The sequence below is a fragment of the Papaver somniferum genome, chromosome 4 (assembly GCF_003573695.1).
Source record: "Papaver somniferum cultivar HN1 chromosome 4, ASM357369v1, whole genome shotgun sequence".
NCBI classification, from domain to species: Eukaryota; Viridiplantae; Streptophyta; class Magnoliopsida; order Ranunculales; family Papaveraceae; genus Papaver; species Papaver somniferum.
Window position 1 is genome coordinate 22,758,966 of NC_039361.1, and position 16,496 is coordinate 22,775,461.

Here is a 16,496-nt window from a genome sequence, read left to right on the forward strand (position 1 = left end):
TGTTTCCAGCGGAGGTAATTTTCTGAACGGCAAGCCAGCAGACGTACGGGGATTTTCTTCTTCAACTTTATTCTCATCAGGCTTGTCTTTTTGCTTCTTCTGCTTCCCTAGCTCACAATATTTGAGTAGTACACTGGTTGTCCTTTGATTCCATGTTGTCCTTTCCTTGATTCTTCTTACCTTGCTTCCTGGTTGCTTCCCATCCTATTCTGCCTTGTTTGCTTTTCGCTTCAATACTGACTTTTTCTTCAATGGTGACCTCTTCAAAAATTCTGCTCTTGGTACAAACTCCCCTCCTACGTCTTCTTCCTAGAGATTCATGTAACCAAAATGTGTTAGATATAAACAGTTTATTATGAAATTAAGTAAATAGTTGATTAAAAAACAAAACAACAATATAGTAAACAGTTTATAGTTGATTAAAAATAATAAGTAGTACATAGTTGATTTGACATTAATAAAAATACCATAATAAAAGATGTTATGTTGCTTTTCTAAAAGTTTTAAAATACAAAATCTGTTTATATTTTAGGTACCAGGTTTTTTGAAATGGTCTCCATCTCAGCATCTTCATTATAGCCTTTTTATTTTTCAACATCTTGTGTGGCACCAGGAGTTAAAGGATTCTCAACCACCATCTCCTTCTCTGCATCAACAACCATCTCAACAGCTACTTGTTGTGGCTTTTCAGCCACTGGCTCTTCTGGTTGTTGTGGTTCTTCAGTTTGATGTTGTGGTATCTCAACAGCGGGTTGTTGCAGATTTTCAGCTTGCTGTTGTGGTCCACCAGCATCATCTTTAATTGCAGAAGCAGGTTGTGATAAATGCAGATTAAATATGGGAACCACATATTCTTATGCTTTCTTCTGAGTTTCTGGAAGAATGTCATCATCACCACCGGCCAAAAAGTCTCTTTCCTGTGCTTCAAGTCTTTCTTGTGTTGTTGCTATATTTGGTGTTGTCTCCAATTCCACTTGAGTTTCTGTTTCCTTGTCGTCGCTGGAGAGATTAACAGCTTTTTCCATGTCCATGAACTTGAAAGGTGAAGACTGGATACCTTGACTAGCCGTTTGGTCTTGGCTATCGAGTCTGATAACTTCTGGCACTGATTCTTGTGTAGGTGGTTCAGTTGAAGATACCAGTTCAACAAGAGTCTCATTCCTTGGCAAGTTTTGGCTCAGTGGGTTGCTTGGATCAACTGATGATACATTGACACTAGGTCCCCCTGAAGAATCCTCTTGCACTTCTATGTTGCCACAATCAACGAGCAATTCCTTCACGTAATTATACAACTTTTCATTGAAGTCTACTCCACTCTGTCTATTCCTATCCTGAGTCTGCTTCATGTCTTTCAGCTTTGCTTCAATGATCTGCAACCTTTCTTCAGCACAATCGGGGGGACACGTTTCTTGTTCAATGATCTTAATCGCATCCATAAATGCTTCTTCATACTTGTCCCTGTTCACTTCAAGATTCATTGCGACGAGATCATATATCTCTTTCCTTTTTCTTGGTTTTCTTGGTTCACAGAATTCCATCTCCATTGCACTGTACTCATCTCTAAATTTCTCATTATACTGCAACATGATTAATGACACTCATCAAAGGAATGCATAACAAATATAACAACATTTTTTATATGCATAACCTGTGATGCAGCTAATCTAAACAATGCATAACTAGTCATGCATTTAATATTGGAACTGAATAATATGTCACGCATTGATTTGTTAAGGTGCATAACTTATTATGCATTTAAAAACACAACCCTGCTTAACTCCTTTTCAATATTGAAAAATGCATAACCGGTCATGCATTCATATATTCGGCTGCATAACATGTTATGCATTGATTTATTGAGGTGCATAACTTATTATGCAGTTATTCTTTTTTGCTAACGTAACTTATTATGCATTCATTTTTAAGGAATTTAGAGATACTGTCATAGATGCATGAAGGTCAATTATAAATCATGAAATGTTCACAAACAGGTACCTTTAAGAACGTAATATTCTTCTTGAGCACTGCTTTCTTCATTGCTACCAAGTCCCACTTCGCAGCTCTCGGTGTAGCATTGGAAATGACCTTGACGATGTCTGATGATATCTCATCTATGTTAGAATGCTCAGCCAACCAAAGCTGCAAAAAATAATAACTAATAAGATATTCTATATCCAAGAAAGTAATATTTATTGACAGATGTTATGAAAGTAAAAAAAAAAACTAACTCACAAGAGAGTATATAGTGCAACCACTGCAATTCCTGATATGAAGACTGTTTCTTTTAACAGTCTTGATGCTCTCCATCAGGTGTTCATGAATAAGATCAGGAAAGAGACAGAGTCCATGGTTTCCAAATCCTTAACCAAACCAACATACGAGACATCTAAATTGTCTCCACTTGAACGGCAAAAGAACAAGACGACTAGTATGTAAAGGCAAATAAGGCAGACAACTTCCTCTTCATGACCTTTCTTATCAAGTTTTTCCAACACCAGTCTTTCAATATCATCTATCCACACATTTGTTACCCGTGCTTTGGGATCTTTGTTGATAAATCCTGGCTTTGTTTTGAATGGGAATTGCTTGACGAGGGGATGTGACTGAGTCAGGTCTATCTCTGCCTTCGAAGTCAGAATATCATTTCCTCTGTCTCCTTCAATTCTTGGAATCAAAAATGTAACAGCAAGCTCACTAGACGTTGATGCTATGGACTTGTTTTCAGACAACTTGAATGAATGTTGATTCAAATCTTCATGGTCATATGATAGAAAGACTTCATCCATCATCTTGTTGCTCTTACCATCCAAGTATCAAGTATGCCATGTTTGCAGCATATAACCAGTTATAGAACTTTCCAAACACACACACATTCAACATGTTAGCCTGCAACGGATTCAAACCACCTCTGTCTTTTATCTTACTAAACAAGTGACCTACCCTAAGGAAACCTTCTCTATAAGTACCTCCTTGAACTTCAGATTTGGTTTTAGGTTTAATTGCGTAAAAAAAAGAACAAAAAAATGCATTTTAGAACTGCTATTTTAGAACAACAAAGGAATGCATAACAAATATAACAACATTTTTTATATGCATAATCTGTGATGCAGCAAGTCTAAACAATGCATAACTAGTCATGCATTTAATATTGGAACTGAATAATATGTCATGCATTGATTTGTTAAGGTGCATAACTTATTATGCATTTAAAAACACAATCCTGCTTAACTTATTATGCATTTAACCACACATGCCTCTTTCTCAGGCATCTGCATAAACCATTATGCACATCTTTTACCATGCATAATCTATCATGCACTACTAGTTAATACTACATAAACAAACAGTTGACTGCATAACATATTCTGCATATTTTTTAAGAAGGCACAATCAGTTATGCATTTGTTTTTTAACAAGCATAATGTGTTTTACATACAAACAAGCAGGTAAATGATAAGAGAAGTTTATTAACTGATGCATAACAGGAACAGGAAGGAATTCAACGCACCTTGTTTATAGACAACACATTGCTTATTAGATTCAAAGCAAATCTTATCATCTTCGGCATCATTTGTATTATCATCCTCATTATCTGTATCATCACCCAATACTTTCTTTAGTGCAGCTTTCTTTGCTTTCTTTTTTTCCTTAGTAGCTTTTTCAGGCCTAGGTGAACTGGGTGATACTTGAGGTGACACCTGATATTTTAATCTCTGCGACTTCCTTGACGGGGTTGCTTCAGGATCTTTTCAACACACAAATAAATAAGCTATTTAAGTTATGCAGTAACTTTGGTAAGCAGATGAAAATTAAAATTTAAACAGATGAAAATTAAAAAGCAACACTTAAAAATAGGTGTTATGCAGTGTTTTTTTTTGTAAGCATAACCTGTCATGCATCTGAATAACAAGTTACACACATTAATTTGATGCTGCATACCCTGTCATGCATCTGCAGAACAAGTTATGCAGATTTATGCTATGCAGAATCACACATGAGAACTAGTTATGCATACCAGAGCCTTTCTTACTCTTCTTCAGAGCACCTCCCTTTGCCTTGATTTGCATCTCCTTCAGTGTTTCGACACTATCAATTTCTTCTTGTTCATCTTCAACATCAGTAGGTAAAATCACATTGAGGAGAAAATTATGTTAAAATCGAAGAAGAATAAAGTGATAACTCAAAAAAAATTATGGGTATTCAGGATGAAACAGTTTTCGTTTTAGGTTTACTCTTTTTTTCTGGTTCATCATCGGCAATTACTGTAACAAAATTTAAGATTCAAAAAAAATGAAAAAAAACAAAATCAAACACTAACAGATGCAGCTAATGATAAATCTCACCGGGTTTTTTCTGTTTCTTCGACTTCATTTTTCCTTTTTCATCTGAAGCATCAAGAACAAAAATTAAAATCGAAAATCAAAAAAAATCAAAAAAAATCAAATATACCGAATGCATGCAAGAATAAGATCGATTAAACTAGTTTTAGTACCTAATTTCTTCTCTTTTGATTTCTGAAGACGTGTTTTTGTTGGTGTTTCATCCATTTTGGTTCTACTGAATTCTAGGGTTAAGTTTTTTTAGAGTTTGAGATTGATTTTTAGGGTTTGATCAACTTCAATAATCAATCATCCGTTACAGTGTTTATGGAGGAATAGGAATAGAAAAACGGATGAAGAAAAAATGAGAAGAACGAATGAAGAAAAAATGAGAAGAAGAGAAAAGAAATGGTTCCGACCGTTTTTGGGAGTTAATAAAACTTCCCAGAACCGCTGAAGGGTAATTGAGGAACTCTGCACGTTTTTAATAATTTTAAATAATGTTGGGTGCGACTGTAGGGAAAAGTAATTCTGGGCCTGGCGGTAAGAAAAAAAAAATTCTGGGCCTGCGCCTAAGTTCCCCTTTGGGATTCGGTGGTCATGTATTGAGTTCTATTTCTCTGGACTCTACTTCTCTGAGATGTCTAAAAAAGAAGCTGAAATCCAAATTATCTAAAGTAGCATCTCCTAGTAACTCTACCAACTCTTTAATCGGAGACATATCAAAGCAAGAATGATGAAAGCGGAGAGATCGTAAGGGAGAACAACACATTGAGAGACATTTGTGACAATTCTGAAACCAATTTGAGGCATAAAGAAAATTCAGTTAATAGTTGATAGTGACGATGCGGCATCGCAAACAAGTAATAGTAAGAAACATGCATGTGGTGTCTTGGCAATGGCAAAAGGCTTGCAAGAGAAGTTCAATAGCTTTTTTGACAAAATGAAAAAATCCGGAAGCAATTCGGGCATAGAGTTTACAAATAAGGAGATCAATTATGTGTCGGATTCAATTCTTTCTCATGCGGATGCATTCCGAGATGAGTTTGCCTTGGGAGATAATATTGGAAATTAATGGTTGGTCGATTAGTTTTTGTGTTCTTTGGGTTGCCATAGTTTTAAATGTTTAATTTAGTATCATGGAATGTGAATGGTCTAGGAGATCCGGATAAGCGCTCCAAGCTTAAGTTGTTTGTAAAGAAGTGGAAGCCAACAATCTTAATAATTCAAGAAACTAAGCTTAGTGAGTGTAATGATTATATTGTGCGTCAATGTTGGGCGGGTCTCCGTGTAAATGGATTGCGCTAAATTCGTATGGAAGGTCCGGTAGAATTTTGATAATTTGGAATTCGGATATGATTGAAGTGGAAGAGTTTTTAGAAGGTATCTTTACGATAAGTGTTTTGTGTTGTAACTTGGATGACAATTCTCGATGGGTTCTCACTGGTGTTTATGGTCCTTGTAACGTGAATGAAAAAAAGAAGGTTCTTGTCGGAGATAGCTATCTTACGTGGTTATTGGGACGGTGTTCCTTGGTGTATAGGTGGAGACTTTAATGAAACTAGAGTTATGCAAGAAAGAAAGGGTTGTCGTAGAATTTCAAACTATATGAAACTTTTTGATGACCTTTGTAATGATCTTGAGCTTGTGGATTTGCCTCTTTCCGGAGCAAATTATACTTGGAGTAGACGACCAAATAAGAAGAGTAGAATTGACCGCTTTCTATTCTCCTTAGATTGGGAGGAGCACTTTCCAAATCTCAATTTAAAGCGACATGCAAGACCTTTTTCAGATCACTTTCCTATTGAGTTGTGCTCTATTGTAACGGATTGGGGAGCTTGTCCTTTCTGGTTTCAATTAGCTTGGCTTAAAGATACTAACATAATTCCTTTGATGAAAGAATTGTGGGAATCTTTCTTTTTTGTAGGTTCCACGAGTGCATGTTTTTCAAAGAAGTTAAATGCATTGAAAGAGAAATTGAAGGTGTGGTTGTGTTGATCGGCCTATCGATATGGCGCTTGAAAAGATGAAAGAGTTGGAAGACATTGATGATGATGAAGCTAGGAGTCTCACCGAGGTCGAAGAAGACTTGCTTGTGACGGCGAAAGTAGAGTTTGAAACGGCCCATAGACGTAAAGAAATTTTGATTCGCCAAAAATCAAGAGTCAAAGTGATTCGGGATGGTGATCGAAATACCAAGCATTTTAATCGTGTGTTAAAGAGTCTTAGAGCAATTAATAATATTCATAATCTTCGAATCAATGGTAGATGGACCGGGAATAAAGATGAGATTAAAGAAGGGTATTGCAAGTCACTTTGAGGTATCTTTTAAAGAAGTTTCAAATCATAGACCGAGAATCAAGAACATGTGTCTAAATCGTATTGATGAGATTGCTAGTGATTGGTTGGAGATACCTTTTGGTGAAGAAGAAGTTAAGAAATCAATTAAAGACTTAGGTGTGGATTGATGGGTTTTGAAAGAAACCTACAAACTGACCTGCAAGTATACATGGTCAATTGTAGCTAGTGATGGGAAGAAAGGGTTTGTCCACAGGGACTTGGAGGGAGCTATGGTTGTTTTCTAAGTAAAATCTACCTAAACAGGGAATTTGGGAAAACTAGGATATTGAATCCACCTAAATCCTCAGCTATATCATGTTCAGTGCAAGTCTTGCTCTTGGCCTTAGTAAACAAGGTGAAGGTTCAGGCCTGCCTTGTGTTCTGGGCTTTTATCTAGGATAAGCTATTCACCTAGTTCACTCATGCACCCCTAGCATTGATGGTCTTCTTACAGCACCATCAATCACAGATGGACTTGATCACTAATTGACTAACTATCCTATATCTAAAGAAAATTGCTCACCTAGTTAATCCTGTTCACCCCTAGCATTGGTGGTCTTCTTACAGCACCACCAATCACAGGTTACTATCATCACTGAGTACTCAATTCTCCATGGTTCTAAATCAAGCTCATCAAGAACAAAACTAATCATTTACTTCACTGTGGCATAGAGGCTTCATCTACTTCCTAGTGATGAACTAAAACATGGTAATCATAAAGAGTAATTGAAATTGAAACTTGGAATTAAAACAGAAGATTACAAACATGGAAGAAAAATCTACCCAAGAGGAACTGGCTAGTCCAGCCCTCATGGGGATACACTGGCTAGTCCAGAGATACTTTCTACAACACCCAAAGTCCCCTATTTATACATACAGTTGAAACCCCAAAATTCCCCCAAATCAGTAAAATTAGGGTTTGTAAAAAAATACAAATTAACCTCACCTAATTTTCTGAATCCACTCAGTAGCTCTCACCCATGCTTCCAATTCATACATACAATCATTAAAACATAAAATCCCCAAAAATCCAGAATTAGGGTTTTATCAAAAATTGAATTAGCCCTTACCTAATCTCTGAAAACTCTTGAGTACGTCGACCCATGTTTCCTTATGGTCTTCTGATGCTTCCCACGCCTCCAATTGCTCTCCTAACTCACCTAATTTACCAATTTTTCACACGTTAGGGTTTTGAGAAAAACGTGTATAAAAATGGGAAATTAGGTGGCTAGATAGGTTGTAATGATGGTAGTGGAGATGGGTTATGGTGTTTGGTTGATTTGAGAGGAGATGGTGGTGGTTGAGGTAGTGGTTGAGCGGGGCAGGGTAAGGTGGCGGACATGGCAGGAGCAGAGCTCGACTGCTCGAAGGAGGAAGATGAGAATTTGGGTAAGGTATGTTTGGTTTGTGGGATATACACTTAGGTGTTTGAGTGTTGAGCGGGATCATCGAAGTTTGATGTATCGCGCTATGGTCTATGGGATGCGACGATGGTAGGTGGATCCAACGGTTAAAAATGAAGATGCTGGCAGCGACCGTTGGATGCAGATATACAACGAAACTAACGGCTCTAGATGGGGTTAGGTGTTGTAGTGTTAAGCGGAAGTATCGAGGTTTGATGCGTAGGCAAAGAAGCGATTGTTGGATTCAAAATGTGATCTAATCTGAAGGCTTGGAATTTAGGCACTATGGTGTTTTGCAGGGACTTCAGACTTTGATGCACGATGAAGAAGCGACCATTGGATGATGAGATGGATCCAATCTAACGGCTGAGAATGGAGGCGGGTATGGATATAGAAAATGGGTTTGGGTAAGGGTTTTGGGCCTTGGGTATGCCAAGCCCATATCTTCTTTAAGAACAATTCTTCCTTCTTGAGCCCATTCCTAACTTTTTGGTCTTGTGCGCACCATTCTTTGCGGCTTCCTTGCGTAATTTCTTCCGGCTTTTCACTACTCTTCAGCTCTTTTCCGCTCCGCAAGTCATCCAGACTTTATTTATTACCTAAAAATATAAAATTAAGTAAGAAAAATATTTATTCTTGAAAACAATGAAAATACAGAATATGGGATAAAATGTAGAATTAATGCACAAAAGATGAGTTAAAATGCCAACAAAAAGGGATAAATATATACATTATTTGGCACTCATCAAATACCCCCAAACCTGAATTTTACTTGTCCTCAAGTAAAACAAAACTAAGGAAATCCTAACTATACCACTGTCGCTGGTCTCTCGAATGCATTTAGCGTATGCACTAAGCCTTTTAAACCACTAAGTGTCCCTAGTGGACGAGTGAAGTCTCGTGAAGGTTTACCAGAGGTGTGCCTACAAAACCTAAGGACAAAATATAAGCTCATATTCCATCAAATGTGACATGTGCAAAACAGTTTAAGCTCACAGCAAAATGGAGATGTCAATCTAGCTATCGAAGGCACAATCCTAGCACTGATAACAAAAAAAAGACATGTGATAAGAGTGTAAAGTGTATCTACACATGTGTAAAGAAGGATCTGAAGTCATGACTACTAATCACCAAGAGATAGTTTCTCAGGCTAAGAACTGAGGTCGAAATCTAGCTAGCTGTCCGGACTTTACGAGAATTGTGAATGAGTTGGAGGTATTTCACAATTACTCGCGTTGTACATCAATGGCATACACCCTTCCTTGCTTATTAAAAAAAAACAACAAAAGATGACTATTTACATGACTCTTATTTACATTGACTACTCTCTTTTATTTTTGGAACAAGAGATGATGAATTGATAAATACTTGATTTTTTTGTATTTTTTTTTTTTTTTTTTTCTTCTTTTTTTTTTTTTTTTTTTTTTCTGAATATATACATTTTTTTTTTTTTTTTCTGAATATATCATTTTTTTTTTTTTTTTTAAGGAAACACTTTTGATACATAACAATAAAGAAACAAAAGATTACATGACACTTTGCAAGAGGTAGCCCTTTTTGATGCACCCAGTTAAATTCGATGGTTGTCTTTCTTAATGTAACCTCCACCTTCTATCCCAACCAACCAAAGAACAAGCTAGTCATTTCGTTCAGTATTCTAAAGTGATTGGCAATCGTAACTTCCTATCAAACACCTTGAAGATCGAGGCCATACATGTATTGGTAGATCGTGCGCGTGCAAATTTCTTATCACTATGTGAATTGTGCTAGAATCAGGGTGCCTAAATATCTAGACTAAGACTCCTAATAAAAACATATTTGCACAAGAGTCAACATTTCAAGGTAAATGAGCTCCATTTTTTATGATTTTTATTTTTTCATTTTTTTAATTTTTTTATTGGAATTTTGACTTTTTCAATTTTTTTGGAATTTTTTAATTTTTTCAAAAAGAAGAAGGAGTTTGTTTTCAATTATGGCAAATTATCATGGTATCTACTCTATACCCCCAAACCTAAACTAAACATTGTCCTCAATGTTTCAAAATATGGAAAGAATTAAAATGCAACATATGGAAAGGATTATGCTGAGCAGGGAAAAAGGAAGAGAATACCCGGATGTCGGCGAAAGCAAGATTAGAACTCCGTTATTCAAGGCAAAAATCCAACATATTTCAGTTAAGAGTCACATTGGATTAGCAAAATATGTACAAGAGAAACAAAAGATTTAACTAAGAAACTATCTACTAGACTCTATACAAGAAAATTTGGTTTTTAATGGGATTGGACTTTTTGGGAAAAATTTGGTTTTTAAGGGAATGAACAACATTTGGTTTTTATGGGAAAAAGCCTTTTGGTTTTAATGGGAAAAAACTTTTTGGTTTTTAGGGAAAAAGCCCAGCTAATGGGCTTAGAGATCTTTGGCTTTTAGTTTGTTTGAGGCCCAGAATTCAGTTAAACTTGGCCCAGAATCAAGCCCAAAGAAAATTTAAACAAGCCCACAAACAGTTCAAATAAGCCCACAGTTTGGGTTCAGGAGCCCAGAAGTTCAGTTTCAATTTGGTGTTGGGCTAACAGAATAGCCAAGAGCTTAGGCCCATCGGGGCTTGAAAATGTTTTTCAATTTTTTGTTTGGGTCAAGCCCAGAGTAGAAACAGGCCCATAAGTGAGTTTTAGAAATGGGTTATCAAAATTTTCAGAAACAGAATTTGTTACAAGCCCAGAATAATTACACTTTCAGAATTTCTACTTTTAGTTTAGGCTTACACTTTGAAAAGGGGAGCCCAGTTGGGCTCTTAGTTGCACAGCCCAGTTGGGCTTGGTTCTCTCCAGCAGCAGCATAGCAGCAACAGGTGTGCAGCAGCTAGCAGTAAATCCACAGCAGCAACAGCAGCACAACAACAGCACAACAGCAATTCCACAGCAGCAAAAACAGCACAACAGCAGCTCAACAACAGCAACCTTTGGTTCTCAGTGTTGCTAGCAACAACTTTTTAGGTACTGTTCAGTTGAAGCCTAGCCACGCCATGCTTTTCTCTTCTTCTCTTCCAGTTCTTAGGCTTGCTGTCCAGTTAAGCAACAACACCATCTACCTGCACACTTAAATGTGTGTGATCAGTACACAGAAAAAGGCAGGGAATTGTGTAAGTGGAATGAAGAACTGCATAAAGCAGTGCAGTTCAGGTGAAGAGTGCAGTTGAATATCAAAGTGAGCAAAATTGAAGAACTGCAATGCTGCAGTGGCAAAGTAGCCAAATGCACTCAACAATATTGTTACAGTTGCAGAACAGAATGATATCAACTACACTAGCATGCTAGCACAAGGCAAAGATGCAAGAACAATGATGCAAATATGCAATGATGTATGTGGTGCAGCAGATGCAGATGCTAAGATGCAAAAATACAGGACAGACATGCAATGATGAAATGGAATGAATGCAGGTGCAGTTGCAACAAAACTAACAAGCTAATGAGCACAGGCTACAGGGCAAAGCTAAAGACAGTTACACTAATATAGCTAAGTTAAGTTACAGCAAAATTTGAAAACAGAAAACAAGAGCAAATTTTTTTATTTTGTTTTGATTTTGGATTTTTTTTTTTTTTTTTTTTCTTTTCTTTTCAACTACACAGCAGCCAAGTCCCCGGCAGCGGCGCCAAAAACTTGATGGGTTTTGAAAGAAACCTACAAACTGACCTGCAAGTATACAGGGTCAATTGTAGCTAGTGATGGGAAGAAAGGGTTTGTCCACAGGGACTTGGAGGGAGCTATGGTTGTTTTCTAAGTAAAATCTACCTAAACAGGGAATTTGGGAAAACTAGGATATTGAATCCACCTAAATCCTCAGCTATATCATGTTCAGTGCAAGTCTTGCTCTTGGCCTTAGTAAACAAGGTGAAGGTTCAGGCCTGCCTTGTGTTCTGGGCTTTTATCTAGGATAAGCTATTCACCTAGTTCACTCATGCACCCCTAGCATTGATGGTCTTCTTACAGCACCATCAATCACAGATGGACTTGATCACTAATTGACTAACTATCCTATATCTAAAGAAAATTGCTCACCTAGTTAATCCTGTTCACCCCTAGCATTGGTGGTCTTCTTACAGCACCACCAATCACAGGTTACTATCATCACTGAGTACTCAATTCTCCATGGTTCTAAATCAAGCTCATCAAGAACAAAACTAATCATTTACTTCACTGTGGCATAGAGGCTTCATCTACTTCCTAGTGATGAACTAAAACATGGTAATCATAAAGAGTAATTGAAATTGAAACTTGGAATTAAAACATAAGATTACAAACATGGAAGAAAAATCTACCCAAGAGGAACTGGCTAGTCCAGCCCTCATGGGGATACACTGGCTAGTCCAGAGATACTTTCTACAACACCCAAAGTCCCCTATTTATACATACAGTTGAAACCCCAAAATTCCCCCAAATCAGTAAAATTAGGGTTTGTAAAAAAATACAAATTAACCTCACCTAATTTTCTGAATCCACTCAGTAGCTCTCACCCATGCTTCCAATTCATACATACAATCATTAAAACATAAAATCCCCAAAAATCCAGAATTAGGGTTTTATCAAAAATTGAATTAGCCCTTACCTAATCTCTGAAAACTCTTGAGTACGTCGACCCATGCTTCCTTATGGTCTTCTGATGCTTCCCACGCCTCCAATTGCTCTCCTAACTCACCTAATTTACCAATTTTTCACACGTTAGGGTTTTGAGAAAAACGTGTATAAAAATGGGAAATTAGGTGGCTAGATAGGTTGTAATGATGGTAGTGGAGATGGGTTATGGTGTTTGGTTGATTTGAGAGGAGATGGTGGTGGTTGAGGTAGTGGTTGAGCGGGGCAGGGTAAGGTGGCGGACATGGCAGGAGCAGAGCTCGACTGCTCGAAGGAGGAAGATGAGAATTTGGGTAAGGTATGTTTGGTTTGTGGGATATACACTTAGGTGTTTGAGTGTTGAGCGGGATCATCGAAGTTTGATGTATCGCGCTATGGTCTATGGGATGCGACGATGGTAGGTGGATCCAACGGTTAAAAATGAAGATGCTGGCAGCGACCGTTGGATGCAGATATACAACGAAACTAACGGCTCTAGATGGGGTTAGGTGTTGTAGTGTTAAGCGGAAGTATCGAGGTTTGATGCGTAGGCAAAGAAGCGATTGTTGGATTCAAAATGTGATCTAATCTGAAGGCTTGGAATTTAGGCACTATGGTGTTTTGCAGGGACTTCAGACTTTGATGCACGATGAAGAAGCGACCATTGGATGATGAGATGGATCCAATCTAACGGCTGAGAATGGAGGCGGGTATGGATATAGAAAATGGGTTTGGGTAAGGGTTTTGGGCCTTGGGTATGCCAAGCCCATATCTTCTTTAAGAACAATTCTTCCTTCTTGAGCCCATTCCTAGCTTTTTGGACGTGCGCTTCATTCTTTGCGGCTTCCTTGTGTAATTTCTTCCGGCTTTTCACTACTCTTCAGCTCTTTTCCGCTCCGCAAGTCATCCAGACTTTATTTATTACCTAAAAATATAAAATTAAGTAAGAAAAATATTTATTCTTGAAAACAATGAAAATACAGAATATGGGATAAAATGTAGAATTAATGCACAAAAGATGAGTTAAAATGCCAACAAAAAGGGATAAATATATACATTATTTGGCACTCATCATGGATAGAGCACCGGGTCCGGATGGTTTTCCTATGAAATTTTACATTGTTGGATGGAATTTCTTAAAAGAGGACTTAATGAAGGTGTTTCAAGAATTTCATGATCATAATATTCTTGATATTTCTCTTAAGAACAACTTTATAGCTCTCATTTCGAAGAAGGTTGGTGTTGAGGAGGTCAAGGATTTTCGGCCTATTAGCCTCATAGGAAGCGTGTATAAGATTATTTCCAAAGTTCTTGCGGAGAGATTGAAGGTATATCTTCCTACTTTAATTTCCCCTTTTCAATATAGTTTTATAAAGGGCCGACAAATTCTAGATGGTGTTTTGATAGCGAATGAGTGTGTGGATTCAAGGCTTCGTCAAAAAAATCCGGGATTAGTGTGTAAGTTAGATTTCGAGAAGGCTTTTGATAATGTTTATTGGAGCTTTTTGAATGAAGTTTTATATAAAATGGGGTTTGGAGGTGTTTGGCGAGCTTGGATTCGAAATTTCTTATCTTTCTCTAAATTCTCGGTTCTTGTAAACGGGACGACACATGGATTTTTTGGTAGCGATAAGGGTATTCGTCAAGGTGATCCTCTATCTCCTTTCCTTTTTAGCATTTTTGGAGAAGTGTTGAGTCATATGCTAAGTAAGGCACAAGATGTTGGTGAAATTTCGGGTTTCTCGGTTAAAAACGGGGGAACTAAAGTTAACCATCTCCAATTTTCTGATGACACTATTGTTTTTCTTGATGCAAAGCGAGAGAAAGTTGATGCTCTTCAGTATTTACTTCTTTGTTTTTAATTAACCTCGGGCTTTTTCTCGGTCTTGAAAGTTAATTTCTCAAAAAGTTGTTTGTTTGGTGGTGCTCTTCATGAAGATATTGATGGTTTTGCCAATATGTTGGGGTGTAAAAGATCTAATTTTTCAAGCATTTACCTTTGTCTTCCATTGGGTGATAAATGTTGTGGCAATCAAAAGTGGGAGAAGATTTTTGAGACGTGCGCATCGAGGCTTTCTTCTTGGAATGGGAGGACAATAGCGAGAGGAGGTAAGTTGACACTTATTAAAAGCGTCTTGAAAAGTTTACCTATCTACTATTTATCCTTATTTCTTGCCCCTTGTTCCATAAAAAAAACTTGATAGAATAGTGAGAAATTTTCTTTGGGATGATGGTTCTAACAAGAAAAGAACTCATAATATTCGGTGGCCTTTGGTCGTGAAGTCTAAAGAACATGGTGGTCTTGGAATTCGGAATTCCAAACATATGAACTCGGCGCTTCTTAAAAAGTGGTGGTGGAGATTTGGCACCGAAAAGGAAGCTTTTTGGAGAAAGATTATGGTGGAAAAATTTGGTGAAACCTCAACCGGTTGGGAAACTCTTCAACCTAAAGGGCCAAAGGGAGTTAGCTTGTGGCATAATATTTATGGTGAGCTCGAAGACTTTAACAAAAATGTAAGATTTAAGATCGACACGGGAAATGAGACTAGATTTTGGGAAGATCTTTGGATTGGAGATGGTATCTTATGCAATAGATTTCCATTAGCTTTTGAAGCTTCAAGAACCAAGGGGTGCGTGGTAGCTCATTTGTATGAGATCTCGAGTAACGTAATCAAATGGAAGTTTATGTCCTGAAGGAGGTATCCTCTGTTAGAGCATTGCTCGGTCGAACTCGCATGCGTTGCTATCTCAAGCATGTTTGTCAATGTTAGTGATCAAAACTATAAGTCTTGATTTCTAGTCTACTATAGCTAAGTCTCGGACCTAGTTTGCGCACTTGAGAAGGTTATATATCTGAAGATGATTTCTGAACTTAAACTTAAAAAGACTAAGGAATGCAGTTTGCAAATCGTGGCTATAAAAGTTCATGAATTGCTTCAATTGTATCTTGTGTAGTTACATAAGATTTCCTTGCAATTGAACAACTCTCTAACTAGTTCATTTGAGTCATTTGAACTAGTTATGGTGAAGAAAAACATGGTTGATATGAAATGCTCATATGGCTAACTTTTTGGTTAACTATTATTGAACCAACAATGTACACGTTTGGGTACGGTTAACAAACCTAGAAGCGTGCAGTTCATTTGTATATAACAAGCTAAGTTTTCGATCTAACGGTTGAGAAATATTAGCTTGAATCTAAATCAAGTTTTCATCTAACGGTGAATATTGATTGCTTTGTTACCAAGGAAAAATCCTGATTTTAAACACTATATAAAGGAGACATCTAGTATTGTGCAGAACTAATCCCCACACCTTACCTGTGATACTAGTTTGCGTATTAGAGTCGGTTCTCCTTTAACCTTTGGCTTTCTTCTTCTAAAACCAGGTTAACGACTTAAAGACTTCATTGGGATTGTGAAGCCAGACCGATACTACTTTTATCGTAGTTGTGTGATCTGATCTTGCATCTTCTATCGTACGAGTACAATCAGATTGATTGGCTTGAGATTTGATATCTCCGATAGGCAAGTTATAAAAAGTAATCACAAACATCTTCGTCTCATTGTTTGTGATTCCACAACATCTTGTTTCGCTACCATACGATTAAGATTGTTGTGAGGTGATTGATTAATCTAGGATGTTCTTCGGGAATATAAGACCGGATTATCAATTGGTTCCTGTTCACCTTGATTATTATCAAAATACGGAACAAAAACTTTAGGGTTTTTCTGTGAAAGACAAATTGATCCTTTGATAGACTTGTCTGTGTGAGATAGATTTGTTTATTGTCAAAGCCTGCGATTTTGGGTCGTAGCAACTCTTA

General features: G+C 37.3%; 1 protein-coding gene across 1 annotated transcript; it reads left to right on the forward strand.

Moving 5' to 3' along the window:
* The first annotated feature begins 5,789 nt into the window (after nt 1-5,789).
* Nucleotides 5,790-6,317, forward strand: LOC113272169. Its single transcript, XM_026522058.1, has one exon. It carries the CDS (start codon nt 5,790-5,792, stop codon nt 6,315-6,317), a length of 528 nt encoding a protein of 175 aa, XP_026377843.1.
* The last annotated feature ends 10,179 nt before the right edge of the window (nt 6,318-16,496 follow it).

Bases quoted from the DNA above. Each gene is read 5' to 3' on its own strand.
- LOC113272169 (XM_026522058.1), top strand. From the start codon at position 5,790: ATGAAAAAAAGAAGGTTCTTGTCGGAGATAGCTATCTTACGTGGTTAT.